Below are 19662 nucleotides of genomic sequence, written 5' to 3'. Positions count from 1 at the left end.
ATAGGGACCCCCTAAGTACTCTAGAGGGATGAATAGTGGTCTGGGTTCCAGTACGAACTGCCAGGGCCAAAGGCCAGGGGAACCTGGGTCTCTGACTGTGTGGCATAACAATGGAAATCCCTGTTCGTATTTCTAATGCCCACCTTCTTTGAGAGGAGAGGCAAAGTTATTTGTGTTTGTTTTTCCAGAGCCCAATCCACTCCAATTAGCCCTACTTACATCTGTTCCCTTGGCTTTCAATACCATCCTTTGCTGGAAGTTCTGACTTCAGAACTCAGACTTGTTTCTTGAGCAGCCTGCCTGATATCTCCCCTTGGGTGTCTTAGAAATCTCAGCCTTAACATGTTCACAACTGAACTTTGAATGTCTCTCCCCAAACCTGCTTCTTCCACAGTCGTGCACTCCCTGGTTTTGGCAGCTACATTCTTCCAGTTGCCTGAGACCCAAACCTGACAGGCTTGCTCGACATTAAGGGCCAGTAAACTCTGTCAAAGGCCAGACAGTGTCTTTGTAGACTATTCAGACTCAAGCAGCCATAGATAATACGTAAATGAATGGGTGTAGTTGTGCTCCAATAAAACTTTATAAAAACAGGCATGAGCTAGATTTAGCCCATGGTGATAGTTTACCAACCCCTATTCTGCCTCAATCTCATCACCAAATCCTGTTAATTTGACATTCACAGTATAACTAGAATCTGAATACTTCTTATTATATCTTCAATTATCACCCTGGTTCAGGTCTCCATGATTTCTTGTCTGAATTATTACAGAGTTATTGCAGAAGCCTATTAACTGATCTCCATGCCTTCACCCTCATTCCCCTTAAAATTTATTCTCAACAGAGCAGCTAGTGTGATCCTTTTAAAGAAAGCAGTCATATTATGTCATTCTTCCCTCAAAATCCTTCAACAGTTTCCTTCTTTCAAAGTAAAAGCCCACAAGGTCCCATATAATCTGATCCCTAATGGCCTCTGTGACCTTATGTCATGTCATTAGCTCTTTCACACCCTCTTTCCCACACTGGCCTTCTTGTTGGTCCTTGACATGCCACATGTAGTGTGCTCTCACTTCAGGGCCCTGATACTTGCTGTCCTCGCAACCCAAAGCATCCTCTTCCTGGATATTTACATGGTTTCCCCTTTGTCCCTTCAGGTCTCTGCTCAAATGTCACCTCATCAGAGAGACCTTTCTTAACACACACACGCACATACACACACAACTTTCCCTCTCATATGGCTTTTTCATTCTCAGAATTTATCACCACTTGATATTTGTTTAAATTTATTTATTCTGTATTTTGCTGCCCCATTCCTCCCATAAAATGTAAGTTTTACAGTATTCTCTTTGCTCCTTGTATCCAGAGCACCTAGAACAATACCTGGAACATAATAGGTACTGATTAAAATTAGATATTTCCTGAATAATTTAATAAAAGCCTGCATCATTATACAGGTACAGTAATCATGTTATAATTACATAAATGTGGCAGATAGGGTAGGCTGGAGCAAAAACTAAACTTAAATGTGAAAAAACAGGATGTGTGTCCCAAGAATGCTTCCTCTCAACTGTGTAAGTTAGGAAAAAATATTTACTTTTTTCTCAGCCTTGGTTTCCTCATTTCCAAATGCAGACAAAAACTGCTTTCCTCTACTGTATGTGTTTTTTGGAAGTCAAAAGTAACATGACAGAACATAACTAAAGGTCCACACGAATTGTAAAGAACTGTAAAAGACGTAGGTGACTTCATTGTTATTTTTTTCTTTACCAAAGACCTTCATGGATGAAAAACTGGTTGCCAGACTTCATCCTTTTAGGAGCATCCCAAAGGCAAATTCAACAGCAATATATATGGAATTGAGTAGAAATTATGGTGAAATAAGAATGTAGGAATATAAACAACAGAAAAGTATGGCAACACCAACATATCAACAGGGCTATTTATACATATCAAAAAGTACTTACCTGTATATATCCCATCCAGAGTGATTTGGCCAAAAGCCTGATGCCTAATAGCAATTATTTCATGCCATTTTCCGTCACTATATTGTTTGCCATGATCATTAGTTGTAGTTACTTCCACTGGTGACCCCTTAAGGGAATGAATGAATAAATAAATGTTTATACATGCATATCTACAAATAAACACACACATATTTGTTATAAACCAATTTACAAGTTTCAAGATTATGATCCTGATACAAGCATGCATACGTTTCAAACAGAACTCAAAATTAAAGCTGATGTCTAGCATCATTCTGGCTTTCCTGTGATGTATTAATACTTCCCTGTGCACCACAGTGTACAGATCTGTAAAGGTCTCACCTTTGCAGTAAGAATTTCTTACAAAGCCACTTGCATTTTCTGATGAATATAGCTATTCATCAGAAGGGTAAAGAATTTTCTATTCTAAAATTTTAGACTTTAAGTTTCATGGCATAAATATGAAAAAGAAGAGAAAAATTTAAAACTCATAAAATACCACTCAAAATGAGTTCTGAAGATAGAGAGATGTCAGACAAGTCACTCTTATCTTCATAAAATTATCAATAACAAATGGGAATGACATTCACCTTAAAAACTAGCCAGTTGTGATACATTAAACATAAGGGTGGAGTTAAATGTAGTACACAATGCTTTGTAGTTAAAATCCAATAATTATAGTTCTGGCTAAGGTAATCATATAATAGTTAAAAACATGTTCCTAAGTGATAAGACATAGGAAATGGCAGATATTAAGAACAGAGTTTAGCAAATAGGAGGTAAGAATAAAAAAAAAACTGAGAAAGAGAAATAGAAGAAACACCTGCCATCTCACTACTTTCGAGAAAAGTAAACAATTTTCCAGTATGTTATAGTAGCCTTGGTTACCTATAGTAACATTTTCTGTGTTAAGTAAATAAGACTAAGTGAAAGATATCCCAACTTTGTCACCAACAGCTACTAGTACTACTATTAAATAAAAATAAAAAAGAAATTACTCTACAACTTCTAAATGGGAATGAATTTTCTTCTTAATAAAGTTGATTTACTTAACAAGAATAAAGCTCATTCTAATAAAATCTTCAAAAATTAAAAAAATTAGATTGGGTAAAATATTACCAAAACACTTAATTACCAGAAAATTTCACCAAACTCTAATAATTTTGCTATGCTGTTTTTTTCAAAAAGAGAAAATAGATAATTGTTTGATGTAACGGTGCTGAAGATGTATATTGAAAAACATACAATGTTAATCGTACCATCTTTAGTATGATTTCTGTTTATCTTTCTCTGAAATGGCTTCAGTGATACAACATGTCCACTCTACACATTTAATTGGCTCCTGTCGGGCCTCATAAAGAGCTTGACAACATGTATGACATACAGAATTTCATGTTACCAAAGTAAAAAAAAAAAAAACTTTTAATTTCCCATGAGTATGAGTGGGTTGTCTCTCACATGGACAATATCCCAACTTTTACAGACAACTCCATCAGCTAGAAACATGACCATCTGGCAAGTTCTAGTCTTTGTATTTTTGTAGGTTGACTTTCTTTATATCTGTTTTGTCTACACACCCTTTTATTTTCTTCAACCCTATTTCAACATTTTAATATTTTACAAACACACATTTCATTATCGTAGTTTAATAATTAAAACCAGAACTGGTGTCGTGCCCAATTAATGTGCCCTGGTAGCATGCCCATTAGTTTTTCCATTAGTGAATTCAACAATACTAATGGGATTACTAGCATGGGATGCTAATTGGGCGTGACATAAGAAACTGGCTTACTTCTTAGCATACCCTTGCTAATGATGAAATTAATGAGCATTTTATTAAATGCTGTCTCATCAAAGTGTACTTAGTTAGCGTTAAAATTGTTACAAACGATGCTGCATTCTAAAGATCAGGTGTCTGAGTAAGTGGTTCTTCATATTTTGTTTGGCAACAATCTGAAGCATTAATAGTTCTCTACATCAGAAATCACATTTATTGGAGACAAATTCAAGTACATTACCTACAGCCTCAGCATGACAAACTCACTTTATACTTACAGCAATTTAGAATATCATTTTTTGAAGATTATTTTAAGATTACTTCCCCCCATCAATGTTGAAAGAACAATTCTGTGATGACTTCTGGTGTCATATTATGCATGTTGTTCTTTCTATTTGGAACATATCAGACACATTCAATAGATGCTATTCAGAATTGTTTTAAAGCTTTCATTTTCACAGCTTCCTTCCAAGTAAGCCCAGAATATGATGCGAATTTCCTGTTAATGTCACTGAACATAGAATATTTAAGGGATAAACATAGATCATTACTGGTCACTAAAATATTATCTGATCAAGTATATTCAAAATTGAATTTAATTAAGTGAAGAATGGGAAAATTATAGAAAATTGTTGGAGATAACAATAAAAACTGTAATTAAAAGTTGTAGTTAACTTTTCTTTATTGTATCTTTTAACAATGGCAAGTGCCCAGTTTGTAATATACAAATACATTTCCAATTTTATGTACTATGAAGAATCTCCCTTTCCCTAAACATTTATTCAATAGAATGCTTTGGATAGTTGGATCACAAACCAAATACATTTTTATATCTATAGCCTCTACGTTGTATTAAATTGTTATGTAAGGAATTTAATACTCAATTTTATTAAGATATTTTAAAAAGAGCAAAGTACACAATGACTTCAAGTTATTTTATAAATATGTGCTAGATAACTACTTTAAAATTCCTTGAAATTCTCTTCATAATTCAAAATTTGGCTATTTTGAATGAATTCAGTAAAAACAATTTAAAAATAAGCATCTTGTTTTTTCCTGATAAAAATCAAATTATTTGAAAAACAGACAAATTTGAACAAGGCTGGGCATGGTGCCTCATGTCTGTAATCCTAGCACTTTGAGAGGCCAAGGTGGGAGGATTGCTTGAGGCCAGGAGTTCGAGACCAACCTGAGCAAAACAGCAAGACTTTTTCTCTAATTTTTTCAAAATAAAAAAAAAAAACAAACAACACAAAATATCTGTGTAATCATTACAAAGCTAGACGTTGTAAACCAGAAAAATGGATAATTTTCTTCAGTTATGAGTAGTAGTATCTTACCAACAGTTATTGAGTCAATCAGCCAGGTAATATGTCAATGGTCATTTATTTACTGAGCATCTACTATGTTCCAAAGACTGTTCTAAGTCCTGAGGAAGTACCTGTGGGCAAAAGATTCATAGACTTTGCCCTCACTGGATCATACAGTCTGATGAGACAGACACACTAAGTACATAATTACTTGTGTGATGAGTATAAAAAGTATTCACTAGATAATCTCATCCTCATTTAAAGATTAAAGGAGAAAAACTGACTTAAAGTGGTACCCAAAGTATTTAAAATATAAATAAATGTAATGCCAATAGAAGGCATATGAAATAAACTTCTATACTTTTTAAAACTCAGAGTAGCTCTAACTTCATACAAGAAGCTGCATTGATATGACTTTGGAAAAAGAGAGCAAATAAGAGAAGAGTATTCAAAATTTTCACCATGCCTCAGTTTTAACACTTCTTTGTCTAAAAATGAGTGGGGCTTTCATTATAAATTTAGAAAATATGTTTAGTACCTGTTTTAGAGTATAAATTCATTGGAAGTAAGGAAGGACACAGTCCTTGCTAGCATGAGCTCGTTGTTTCATATATAGATAGCCTCATGGCCCGTGAGCACATAGTGTAATGCATCTGATTACATTTTCTCAGCTAGATCCTAAGGCCATCCTGCTCAACCCATATCTTGTATTTTAAAAAATAATTGTCACTTTCCTGAAAACTCAAGCAGTTTTACCTTATGGAGAGAGATATTTCAGATAAAAATTTACTTACTAGACATCATTAAACCTTCCTCACTCCCTTTAGCCCCCAAGTTGGCTTTAACAATTTTTTTTTTTTTTTTTGAGACAGGGTCTCGCTCTGTCACCCAGGTTGAAGTGCAGTGGCTCAGTCTCGGCTCACTGTAACCTCTGCCTCCCGGGTTCAAGCAATTCTCTGCCTCAGTCTCCCGAGTAGCGGGGATTACAGGCACCTGCCACCACGCCCAGCTAAGTTTTGTATTTTTAGTAGAAACAGGGTTTCACCATCTTAGCCAGGCTGGTCTTGAACTCCTGACCTTGTGATCCACCCGCCTCAGCCTCCCAAAGTGCTAGGATTACAGGCATGAGCCACCACGCCCAGTGGCTTTAACAATTTTATTAATACTTGGCTGGCACCTGCGGACTATGTAGACAGCTTAGGGTTTGGCTATACAGGGTAGGGACAGAGCAACTGGGAAAACTAATAGCAGTGACGAGTACTCTAAGCAATTGTGTGAATGAGAAGGGTAAGGGAGCGGAAATGATGGGCAATGCCCTGTGAATGTTTCCCTGAATTCTATCACCACACTTTGCGCCAGCCTGTCCAGGTGATCACCGTAAAGGATATGAAAACAACTAGACCTGCCAGATGAGTTTCCTGGCAGCCATTCTCCGTTAAGCAGTTTGACCCCTTTACCCTCCTATCCTACAGAGTCTTAAGGTATCGCATCCTTTAGAAATAGCAACACCACATGTCAAAAGAGACGGCAGTCATGCTTCAGACTTGGGGAAATCATTTTTGGATTAATTCTCCAATGACTGTCCCATGTTTGGTAGGGGGGTGGCTATAAATACTCAATATCTGTGATGAACAACCAATGGCCAGAATTCCAATGAGTGTCATTCTGTTCATTTCTGTGTTCCCAGTGCATAACTGTGAAGTCCAATAAATTCTTAGCAAAGTTTCATTGAATAAAATAATTCAGTGCTATTCAAATAATTGAATTCAGTGCTAGTTCTATCCCTAAACCACTCTATGACCGTAGTTAAGCCACTTCATCTAAAGCAGGGATGAAAACAAAATCAACCTCAAGGGGCTACTTCAAGAATGAAATGAGATCATTAACAGGAACTCACTTTGTATACTTTAAAGCTCTATAAACAAGTGGTCCTGTGATTAGTTTTTTTTCCATCTGGCTTCTTCTTAAATATCTCCAGATACTAACAGGTTGAAGGGGAAAAAGCAGAGCCAGATTTTTCTTTCTCATTGACAGTCTTCTATTTTACTGTACTCTCCCCTTTCTTTTTCTGATTTTTGTTTATTTTTTAACTTAGCATTTGCTCTCCTTTTTAACCTTGTTAATTTGGATGTCCTGAAGAGCACTTTTTATTAGTAGTAACTTATTTTTCTATAACATTTGAAATCAAACATTTGCCCTATTTATTTAACGAAAACAAAACGTCAGTATAATCTATTCCCTTATTCCACCCACACCCCGCCACTAAGCTGGTATCTTCAGAACTTTTAATTCACTCATCTTTCCTCTCCTTCAATTCTTACTAATTTTAGCAACAAATGATTATTCACGTTTTTTTTCTTGCCCTTGCTATACTTCTCTTCTATTTCAAAGATTCTTATTTGGCACTGTAAAACAGAGTTCTAGTCACTCTATCATTAAATATTTAGGCATAACTTAATATTGCTAGATTTATTATTCACTGATGCTTCTTCTTTTTATATTTCTGACTCTGTTATTTTTCCTTTTGGCTAGATTACTTACTGAAATATTTCTTTCCAACCTGGTGCAGAGATGGATTTTTTTTTCTGAATTTATGGATATCAACAACCATCTTTCTTTCATGTTGAAAAGCAGTATAGCATTGTAGCTAAAATCATGGTCTTTGGAGCTCGATTGCTTGTGTTTATAACCTGGCTTGGTCACTTATTAGTGTTGTCACTTGGGGAAAATTAACTTACCTGTGGCCCAGATTCCTCACCTGTAAAATGGGAATATGAAGAGTATCTACCTCACAGAGTTGTTGAAAAGTTCAAATGAGTTTATGTCCGTGTGTAGGTGTGTGTGTGTAGGCATATGTGTGTATGTAAGTGTACAAACTGATGTATAGAGAGACCACTTAGAATAATGCCTGGCACAAAGAGGTCTCATAGAAGTATTAGCTTTGCTTAATCTTGACAGGAAATTGATGAGTCTTTTCAATGGATTTATACTAAATTCCCTCTTAAATCAGATATTCTCTCCTATTTTTTGTTTCATCATTTTATGTTATCCCTCTTTTTCTTGAGCATGTGCTTTTTGTTCTCCTTCTGATTCGCTTCTTAGTGACAGTAGTAGTATCTATCTTTCTTGTTTTTGTCACATTTTTATGTATTTTGAGAGATTTCTTCAACTTAATCTTCTGACCTACTAATCTGAGGCTCAAAGTGTCTCTCCTCTAATTAATCTACTTAAAGTTTTCAAATAAAAAATAATATCTTCCATTATGTAATTGAATCAACTTCAGCTGATTTTTTTTAATTATTTTTTATTTTTTTCAGTTGCCATCTGTCTTGCCTTCTGCGATAGCTGCTGCTTCTTCCTTTCCCTCTGGCTGCAGGATCTGCTTAGGTGTGATGCTATTTCCTTTTGCTTACTCACTGCCCACCTGCTGGCATCCTTTAAGAAGCTGCATTACTAGGGGACGCTCAGAAATCTTTGTGTCTGAGGACCTGCTGTGCACCAGCCAGGGAGTTAGCAGACCCCTGTCATGAGGAGGGAGCCTTTCTGTCCCTGGTCCTTCGAGTGGCCACTGTGTGGCTCTCCCAGCTTCATAAAGCAGGAGGACCTTGGCCTGCTTTTTGAGTCTGGCAGGGTCCTCAGATACACTTGGTACAATAGGCCCTGCCTTTTCTCTCTAAGGTCAATGGATCTCCAGGGTTCATGAGGCTGAGATCCTCAGTCAGATCACTCAGTCCATGATCCTAGACGCAACTTGGATACAGAGGGTGAACGTTGTGTCTGCTTTACCAATAAAATATAAAACATTTATTTGTCAAGCAGAACGTGTGATTTAGATCATCAGTTTTAAGTTGAAGAACTGAGAAAATGGAAAGCTAATATATTTTACTTAGTCTTACTCATTTCTCAGCTACTCACATGCTTGATACAATACCTAATATCAAATGCTCACTGATATTTGTTCAACTCAAGTGAAGACAACTGTTCAGTGCTTTCTCACTGCCCTTAGGAAAAATTCAGATCCTCACATTTGCTTACAGGTCTTAAATGACTTGGTTTCTACCCAGCTTTTCAATCTACCACCTTTCCCTTTGTCTCTGTTCCCAGCCATAAGAGATTCATCTCAGTGTACTGAATGTGCCATGTTCTCGTCCACCTCAGGCACTTAATATTTGCTATTTCCTTAATATTTGCTGCTCACTTTGCCTGGAAACTTTATGCTCAGCACCTTCCCAGGTGGAGATCAGAATCTCCCCTGTACTGCCCCACCTGAAATATACACCCTCAAATACAGACATATACTCTTGTCCTGACCAACTTTTCTTCATTGATTTGTATCTCAGTTAAATATCACATTTCCAGAGAAAATTGACAACTCAGAAAACAATTTATTTCTTTATTTTATGTTCCTATAGTACATAGAATCCTAAATCTTTATTTTGATACAATTTATAATCATTTTAAATTGATTATTTTACTGTATCCTTTGCAGGGGCATGGTCATATTTAACTTTGAAACTATGGTAGTCTGCAACGCCCAGCACAATAGTACCCGATAGCCACTTAAATATTTGCTGGTGAAACAATGAAAAAAGAAAGACAGGGAAGGAAGAAAAGGGGACATGATTTTTTGCTACTAAGAAAAATAAAAATAGATCTCTTTAAATTTATTTAAAAGTTTTAATCTTCATTATAAGGTGGCATTTTGGTTGTTAAGCCCACAGATTCTCACTCAGACCATGATGGTTTAAAAGTTAGCTCCGCTATTTTAGCTGAGGGCAAGTCACATTACTTTTGTAAGTTTCATTTTCTTGATTGGCAAAATGGGGATAATAATAGTACTTACCTTACAAGGTTTGAATGAAGATTCAGTGTGAAAACAGAAGCATTTACCTCAGTACCAGGCACCTACTAAATTCTTAAAAATATTAAAGTTTATGATTTCTCATTTACCTGAGGATCAAAAAGAAAATAAAGACGTCCCTTCTTCAACTGAAGTGCAAAATACTCTTCCTGATTACCAGGTGATGCTGCAAAGACAATCAAACCTTCAGGCACTTTTGTTCGAAAGCTGGCCTTAATGCCTGGTAAGACAAGTGTGATCAGCAAATCAGTGCTGGGGTTTTGTTGATTCTTTCTGATAAATGTACATTTACTTTCATTATTATTTATGATGTAGTGAGTACAGTCAGGAAATTATACACAGCAATATACTCGCATGGTCTAGGCCATTTGGTTTTAAATATATCCCATTTTAAATGCCATTCAGTACTTGGAATCTTATGCCCACATTCCTGCTAATCAATATATAATGAAGTTTAAATTTATGCAAAACTCATCAACCTAAAAAGACATATTGTCAACCCAAAATTGGATACTCAGAGTATCAATGTGAAAACATTATCAGAGAGTCATAAAAATAAATGGGTTTTTGACAAGAGTGAAAGAGACACAGAGGGTCTTGCTTAAAATATTTATGAAGTTTAAAGAATCGGTTCAGTAATAGAAGTTAATATTGGAAAGACCTGCCATGAAGTGGCCTATAGAGGTAATTTCCTGAAACACCACCCTATAACCAAATGGTTTGCAGCCTTCAGAATTTTGGGATCTTTACTGACCCTTCAGAGCACATACTAGCCCTGCATATCATAGGATATACAATGCTCTTTTCTCATAGAAATTTCCACAGCTTAGGAAGCAGGGGCAATATGCAACAGCCCTATGAATGATGCCTTCTCCCTACCATTACATGTCCCCATCTCCAGCCCTATGAATGATGCCACCCCCCTACCATTACATGGCCCCATCTCCAGTCCTATGAATGATGCCTCCCCCCTACCTTTACATGTCCCCATCTCCAGCCCTATGAATGATGCCTTCCCCCTACCATTACATGGCCCCATCTCCAGTCCTATGAATGATGCCTTCCCCCTACCATTACATGGCCCCATCTCCAGTCCTATGAATGATGCCTTCCCCCTACCATTACATGACCCCATCTCCAGTCCTGCCATTACATGGCCCCATCTCCACTCTACTCAGTATCCCACGTACTCAACACATATTGTGGAGCTCTTGCCCTGTATAAGGCTTTTTGCTTAATGCATTAAAACTGGTAAGAGACACAATCTCTGTTTTCAAGGAATTTCCAGTTTAGTTGAAAATATTAAATGTATATGTCTTAACAAATTATCCTGTGAGAATCAAATAAGAGCTCAAGACCATATATGAAAATCAAATAACATCTCAAGAACACAATAGTGAATAATGAATGAATACTGATTTGAGTAAAAATACAGTCAGGCAGGATAATAAAAATTTAAAGGAAGGAGATCTTCCTTCAGGCTGGGCTGGTAACCAAAAGCCCTACATAGGTGGGTGGTGGTTAACTCAGGTTCAATAGACAGCAACTACACCAGAAGCCATGTCTGAAGAGAAAAACTTTAGCTAGGATTTGAAGGCAGGAAAGCAGATATCATTTGGTGAACATTGGACTGTCGTTTTTTCAACATACAACTATGGAACACTAACATTTGTTGAATAGTACTCCGATACACAGCAAAGAAGAAAAACTAATAAGCCCGTAACTGACATTGAGTTTTAGTTGAGAAAAAAGACAATTAAAAAAATGTAATGCAATGTGATAAATGGTATAGGGATGTATACAAAATACCTGATTAAAAGAAATTGAGGACAGTTTTAGATAATATAGTACTTCAGCTTGTTTTCAGAGAATATGAAGGATTTGGTGGGAATTGTACAAAGTCCTAGAGGTATGGAAAGTTTGAGGAAGGCTGGTTGTGAGGGAGACAGTTAGATAAATCTGGAGAAATAGGTGAGACCACATCTGTACAATCTGGCTTGAGAAGTTTGTATGGAAGACAAAGATGAAAAAGAATGCTGTGTTCTAAGTCATTTTTAGAGTGCTATTCCTTTAGTCACAGCAAAGGTTAAGTTTAGGATACAAGCTTTAGACTTTCCAAGAAGGCAAATCAAATTTATCCTGGCCTTCTTGACTTCTGCATCTCCATCTTCTACGTTTTATGCTCTTGGTCATTTTCAACAAACTTGTCCTAGTGATTTTTATTTCTCATTGTTACACACTCTCTTCTTCTCTTACTCTGGCCTGCTTGAATGTTGTGTTCTTGCTGTCAGATTCAGGATGCGGTCCTTCCTGGCAACTCTTCCACTCCACAGAATAGAATTGTTTGCCCCAACAAATTGCTTTTCAGTAGTCAAGCACACTTGGACTCCTGCTACTAGATGTATTGTTCTCTCTTATCTCCCCTATTAAGTGCACTGAAATGATTGAGCCACCCATTTGAAACTTATCCCATAAATTAATGGAAGAAATTAAAATTTGAGTGGAGAGCAGGAATAGGATTTTCAAAATTGAGACTAAGGCAACAAAATTCATGATGAAATGTAGGGAGGAGACGTAACTTAGCTACACAGAAAAGAGGTGAGTGCTGTGCTTTGGGAGAATAAGACAAGGACAGACAAGTAACTGAATTAGTAATTGAAAGGATAAACTCTATACATACCAGGAAAGGCACATTAAGACATATTGATATGAGGTGATGGTGTGGGGCAAAATGGTCCATTCTTTTCACCAATTATTGAGGAAAATGGGGTATTAATAACAGAAATAGAAATGTCAGATAAGGAAGGAAATCTGGGGTTAGGAATTATCTTTAGTTTTAGGCATACTGAACTTATGATGCAGAAAACTCTGCCTGCCATTTGGAAATGAGAAACTAAATCTTAGAAGAGAAGACGATGCTAGGAAAATACATTGGCAATCACCTATCAAAAGCCATGTCTAAGAGATAGACTGTAGAAAAAGAACAAGGGCCTTTAATGGAAATGTCCACATTTCAGAAAATAAAAAAACAAGGGCAAGAGTAAAGTTAGATCAAGATAATATTGTAAAATGGAAATCTAGATAGGAGGGAACTTTAAGGAGGCAAGGTTAGTTAACTGTGTAAACACTTCCAATAGGTCCAGAATAATTAGAACTGAAGAAAAACTTACGGAGCTGGTAATGACATAATCTTTTTCAGTTAAGTAGAATGGACAGACTCTTGACTGCTGGGTGATAAGGACTGAGGAAATGAATGAGTAGAAGGTGGGTACAGAACACGAATTAGAAAAATCTGATAGAGAAAGAAATGGGAGACATATAAATTAATTATTAGGGTAGACCAGGGAGATAAAAGGAAGCATCTACCAGCAGAAACAGAGATGTAGAGTCTGGTCTACAACCTGAGCAGAGAACAATTATATTTCTACCAACTCTTTTCTTCTCTTAAGCTTCTCTCCTTATGGTTCAGAGTAACTCTACTTGAGAAATCTTATCTTTCTGCCACCACTTTTTATGTGATATTTGGTATCATATATTATAATAAAACCTATTCCTATAAAATTACTCAGCTTGAGGTTATTTCACAAAAATGCTATAATTTGGAACATGAAGAGAGCAAAACTCTCTACCAGTGTGTTGGAGTCATCTATGTGGCAGTAGAGAGGAGAATAAAAACAAGGAATTGGGTGTTGGAAGATATCAATAATTGCTCGATCTGGGAAGACAACTACTTGTCTTTAATTCAAGAGAAATCTGATGAATGAAAATAAATCAGTAAGAATTACAGGAATATTTAGACAAGATATACGTGGGAATCTCATAAAAATTATGCACTATTTAAGAAATATGCAAGTTCATGTGTTTTTCTAAAATATATTATTTAATTTTCAAGTTTTATGCTTATATGAGAAAATGCACTGCTAGTGCAACTAAAATATAATATTTTACACAGATCAAGGAAAATTTCTTAAGAAGGGAAGCTATAGTATAAAAAAAGGCAATTGGATTTGATGGTGTATGTGAGACTTTCCCACAGCATTTTCCAAATAATTTAATCTTCTCATTTTTCTCTTTACATTGCCAAAATAAATAATGAATGTCTTTTGTGCAAAATCTATGACAAAATTAAAAATGCACACGTTCACTGAAACATATTCTTGACAATTAATTATTGCCATAGATATAGATAAATTCTTTTAAGCCAAATGCTGAAATCATGTAATCAATTCTTTAAATGAACTAAATAAAAAAGAATACATTTAAATATAAACATAATATTTTGATTAACATATAAAACATTTTAAAGAAAACATTACTGACTCTACCGTGAGACAGAATGGTAACATGCATAACTATTCAAAATTATTAACACTCTCTTTTCCTATAAGAAGATTATGTATTTACAGATTCCCAACTATTGACTTAGGCTTAGTGATGTGACTTGTGTTGGCCAAAGAAATGAAAGTGGACATGCGGTGTGCGCAGGAGAGCAGAAATTTTAATACAGCTGTGTAGTTGAACTTGTCTTCCTCTCTGCCTCATGAATGTGTTTTCATCCCGGGCCCAGGAATAAGAAGAGCTGTGGATCAGAGCCCAGCAGTGCCAAAATATTTTTGCTTTTAATGTTTGTGTTAAGCTGAAACACTGACTAAAATGGGCAGACAAGTGAAAATTATACTTTTCTCACTTTCTGAAATTTAGACTTTGATTTTCAAAAAATGAGACAGGAAATGTTCTAAAGTTCAGTGTTTTGGTTTCTAGTGTTTAAATAATAGAGCATTTCATGCATCTCTATATTCATTCATTCAGGAAATATTTAAGGAACACATACTTTGTACAAATGGTGTACATGAGATGTGTAAAATAAACTTACATCCATGGCCTAACATTCTAAAAATATGAAAAATCCAAGTTCTACATGGAAATATTTAACTTTCAAGTAAGAGGTTTACAACTTTAAAATTTAATCATAAAAATCATACATGTTCAGGGCCATGGATTAGGCAAAGAATTCTTAAACGATAAATGTGAAGCTATAACATAAAGGGAAAAGTTGATAAATTAGACCATGTTAGAATTAACAACTTTTGGCTATCAAAAGGTATGAATAAGAGAATGAAAAGACAAATGACATAGTGAAAGAAGATATTTGCAATACATATATCTGATACCAAGATACATAGCCAGAAAAAAAAAATATGAAAAAGATGGTCGGTATCATTAGTCATCTGAGAAATGCAAAATGAAATGCAATACCACTAAATATCCATTAGAATGGCTAAAATGAAAAGGAAACACAAAGTGTAGCCAAATATGTGCAACTACTGTATATGTGTGTATGTACACATACACACACGTATATATTACATATATTTTTATATATAATATTAAATTAAAAAGTAAAATGTTAAATTTATAATATATAATGTAATAATATCTATACATGCAACATTCATAAACTACTAGTTGCAGCATACAACCTCTTTTAAAAACTGACAGTATTTATTAAGTTATACTTGTGGGCCGGGCACAGTGGCTCACGCCTGTAATCCCAGCACTTTGGGAGGCCGAGGCAGGCGGATCACGAGGTCAGGAGATCGAGACCATCCTGGATAACACGGCGAAACCTCGTCTCTACTAAAAGTACAAAAAAATTAGCCGGGCGTCGTGGCGGGCGCCTGTAGTCCCAGCTACTCGGGAGGCTGAGCCAGGAGAATGGTGTGAACCCGAAAGGCGGAGCTTGCAGTGAGTGGAGATCCCGCCACTGCACTCCAGCCTGGGCGACAGAACGAGATTCCGTCTCAAAAACAAACAAACAAAAAAGTTACCCTTGTATCTTTTGATATGTGTATCTTTTTATCCAGCCGTTCTACTCCTGGTTCTACATCCAGCCCCACCCAAATGCATAGGGTCACAAGATATACAAGTATGTTTACAGCAAGACCTTTCATTACATCTTCAAACTGAAACATACACACGTGTCACTCAACTGTACAAACAACAGATATAGCAATGAGAATGAACAACTATATACATGAATCTCACAAACATGGATTGTGTAAGAGACACTAAGTACACAGGAATATATACTGTATGATCCCATTTATATCAAGTTCAAAACCAGACAAAAATCCACGTATGATGTTAGAAGTCAGAATAGAGGTAATCCTGGCTGGGATTTAGAAAGGGCACAAGGCAGGCCCACTGGGGGCCCAGTAGTGTTCTATTTTGTACTGTGGGTGCTGGGTACACAAGGCTATCCAGGTTATAAAAATGGGTCAACCTGCACACTGCTACTTTTTGCACTTTTCTGTATGTATGTTAGACTTCAACACAAACATTTTTCAAAAACCAAATGTGTCTCTCTTGAACTAAGAAACATAAAAAGCCATCCAAAAGCCTTTATCCCTGTCAACTTAACTTTGTTATTGCAGATACAGGAAAATGTAAGACATTTCAAAATGATTGGAAATTGTCAAGTAATAGCCATACAAAGCTATTGTAAGAACAAAAAGAAATCAAGAACTAATACATTTCAGCTGACGAAAATTTTGCCTTCCAAAATCCAAATCAAGAGAAGGAACCTGTAATACAAGTCCCTAGTATGAATGAAAAAGCTGCTAAAAAGTTACTATAGATTTTTTAAATCTTTTATCAGAAATTTAAATTCTTACAATGGACATGTAGAATACATAAAAAAAAAATCCTACAACTCAATAAAAAGCCAAGCAACCCAATAGAAAATGAGCAAAACGTCTGAACAATCACTTGACTAAAAATTCTGATATGCAAATAAGCATATTTGCTCATGAGAAAGATGTTCAGTGTCATCATTCATCCAGGAACTGCAAATTAAAACTACAATGAGACACATCTCCATACTCACTAGAATTGGTAAAATTAAAAACACCAAAATCTGCTGAATAGGTGATGCAATGGAAACTCTCATACATGCTAATGTAAAGGCAAAATTAAACAATCATTTTGGAAAACTGCTTGGCATTCTCTAAGTTAAACATATACCTAGCCTAATCCAGTCTTTGACTTACCTTTTCATTTTTTTTTTTAATTTAAAGTTTTTATTCCTTTTTTTATACTTTAAGTTTTAGGGTACATGTGCACAACGTGCAGGTTTGTTACGTATGTATATATGTGTCATGTTGGTGTGCTGCACCCATTAACTCATCATTTACATTAGGTATATCTCCAAATGCTTTCCCTCCCTCCTCCCCCCACCGCACAACAGGCCCCGGTGTGTGATGTTCCCCTTCCTGTGTCCATGTGTTCTCATTGTTCAACTCCCACCTATGAGTGAGAACATGCAGTGTTTGGTTTTTTTGTCCTTGCGATACTTTGCTGAGAATGATGGTTTCCAGCTGCATCCATGTCCCTACAAAGGACATGAACTCATCATTTTTTATGGCTGCATAGTATTCCATGGTGTATATGTGCTACATTTTCTTAATCCAGTCTGTCATTGTTGGACATAGACCAATGGAACAGAACAGAGCCTTCAGAAATAATGCCACATATGTACAACCATCTGATCTTTGACAAACCTGACGAAAATAAGAAATGGGGAAAGGATTCACTATTAAATAAATGGTGCTGGGAAAACTGGCTAGCCATATGTAGAAAGCTGAAACTGGATCCCTTCCTTACACCTTATACAAAAATTAATTCAAGATGGATTAAAGACTTAAATGTTAGACCTAAAAGCATAAAAACCCTAGAAGAAAACCTAGGCAATACCATTCAGGACATAGGCATGGGCAAGGACTTCATGTCTAAAACACAAAAAGCAATGGCAACAAAAGCCAAAATTGACAAATGGGATCTAATTAAACTAAAGAGCTTCTGCACAGCAAAAGAAACTACCATCAGAGTGAACAGGCAACCTACAGAATGGGAGAAATTTTTTGCAATCTACTCATCTGACAAAGGGCTAATATCCAGAATCAAACAAATTTACAAGAAAGAAACAAACAACCCCATCAAAAAGTGGGCAAAGGATATGAACACATACTTCTCAAAAGAAGACATTTATGCAGCCAACAGACACATGAAAAAATGCTCTTCATCACTGGCCATCAGAGAAATGCAAATCAAAACCATAATGAGATACCATCTCACACCAGTTAGAATGGCGATCATTTTCTTAATATTTTAGATGAAGTTGAATTTACCATTTTTTAATGGTTAGCGCTTTGTTTGTACCTTGTCTGAGAAATCTTTACCAACACCAAGATGATCAAGATATTTTCTCATTTATCTTCTAGAAGCTTTATAATTTCAGCTTTTATTTATTAGGTCTATGAACCCATCTCAAATTAAATTGTATGCATGATGTGAGATAGGGGTCAAGCTTTATTGGTTTTTTTTGACTCCTACACACTATACAGTACTATTTGTTGAAAAGATTGTACTCGCCCCATTGAACTGCCTTACCTCTATCAAATTTTAATTGACATTGGAAGTCTGAGTCTGTTTCTGATTAATTTGCCAGTACAAATACTATGAAGTCTTAATTATTATGGCTTTATTTTAAATCTTGAAATAAGATGGCTCAGTTTGCCATTTTTTAAATACTTTATTCAATAGTATTTTGGATATTCTAGGTCTTTCAACTTGTAGAATCAACTTGGGAATTTCTTCAAAAAAGCTTGCTGGAATTTTGATTGGAATTACATTAAATGAATAAATTGACTTCAGGAAAATGGCTATTTTAACAATATTTTGTTTTTCATCCACAAACATGATAAATCTTCATCTATTTAGGCTTACATTGATTTTTCTAAGTTATGTTTTATAGCTTTGGCTATACAAATATTTTCATTTATTTTGTTAAATTTAAGTGCTATGTTTTGAATATTCTTTTAAATCCAACTTTATTTGTTTAAATTGTTTATTGCTAGTATGTTCAATTAATTTTGTTTATATTAACGTTGTATTCTGCAATCTTTCTAAGTTCATTTATTAGTTTTAACACTTTTTCAAAGATTTTTTAAAGCATTTACTTACAAAATTATGTCGATGACAAATACATTTTCTTTTCCTTTTCAATATTTATGACTTTTATATTATCGTATTGTTTTAGCAGTGGCTAGAACTACTGGTAAAGTTTGAACGAAAACTTGATCCCTATCTTAAAATCAAAACATGCACTATTTCACTTTTATATATTTATATATATATAAAAATATATAAGTATATTAAGTATGTATAAGTATATATAATAAATATATATTAAATCTATATTGTATATATATTTTGCCTGTTTTATGGCCCAGCATATTAGCTGTAGAATATTTGTAGTGTACATTTCATATATGTATAGTATATATACATATATATACACTTATATATATATGTATAGTATATATACATATATATACACTTATATATATATGTATATATATATGTGCATTCTGTAGAATATTTGTAGTGGTCCTTCATCTCTCCTATTCTTAGTTTGCTGAAAGTTTTCATTATGAATAGGTATAAAATTTTGTGAAATGTCTTTCAGCTGTATTGAGATAATATGATATTTTGCTATATACTATTTCCTCTATTAATGTGGTAAATCATATCTATAGATTTTTAAAATTAATCCAAAATATTTTTTTCTCTCTCTTCCTCTCCTTTTCTCTCTCCCCCCTCCTTCTCTCCCCTTACCACTCTCCATTCCCCAATACCCATAATTCTTGCAAACCAATTCTGGGCTTTGCTTTC

General features: G+C 35.2%; 1 protein-coding gene across 1 annotated transcript in view; it reads right to left on the bottom strand.

Moving 5' to 3' along the window:
- USH2A (usherin) overlaps positions 1-19662 on the bottom strand; it is an 800680-nt gene that overhangs the window by 464059 nt on the left and 316959 nt on the right. The window contains exons 22-23 of the mRNA XM_003814150.6: positions 10020-10150; positions 1965-2091 (exon numbers count right to left, since the gene is read on the bottom strand). Of these exons, the coding sequence (XP_003814198.3) occupies positions 1965-2091; positions 10020-10150 (258 nt within the window). The remainder of the gene's footprint in view (positions 1-1964; positions 2092-10019; positions 10151-19662) is intronic.

This window comes from Pan paniscus, chromosome 1 (genome assembly GCF_029289425.2).
Source record: "Pan paniscus chromosome 1, NHGRI_mPanPan1-v2.0_pri, whole genome shotgun sequence".
NCBI lineage: Eukaryota > Metazoa > Chordata > Mammalia > Primates > Hominidae > Pan > Pan paniscus.
The sequence above is the reverse complement of the archived record's forward strand: the minus strand, read 5'-3'. Positions and strand labels throughout refer to the sequence as shown.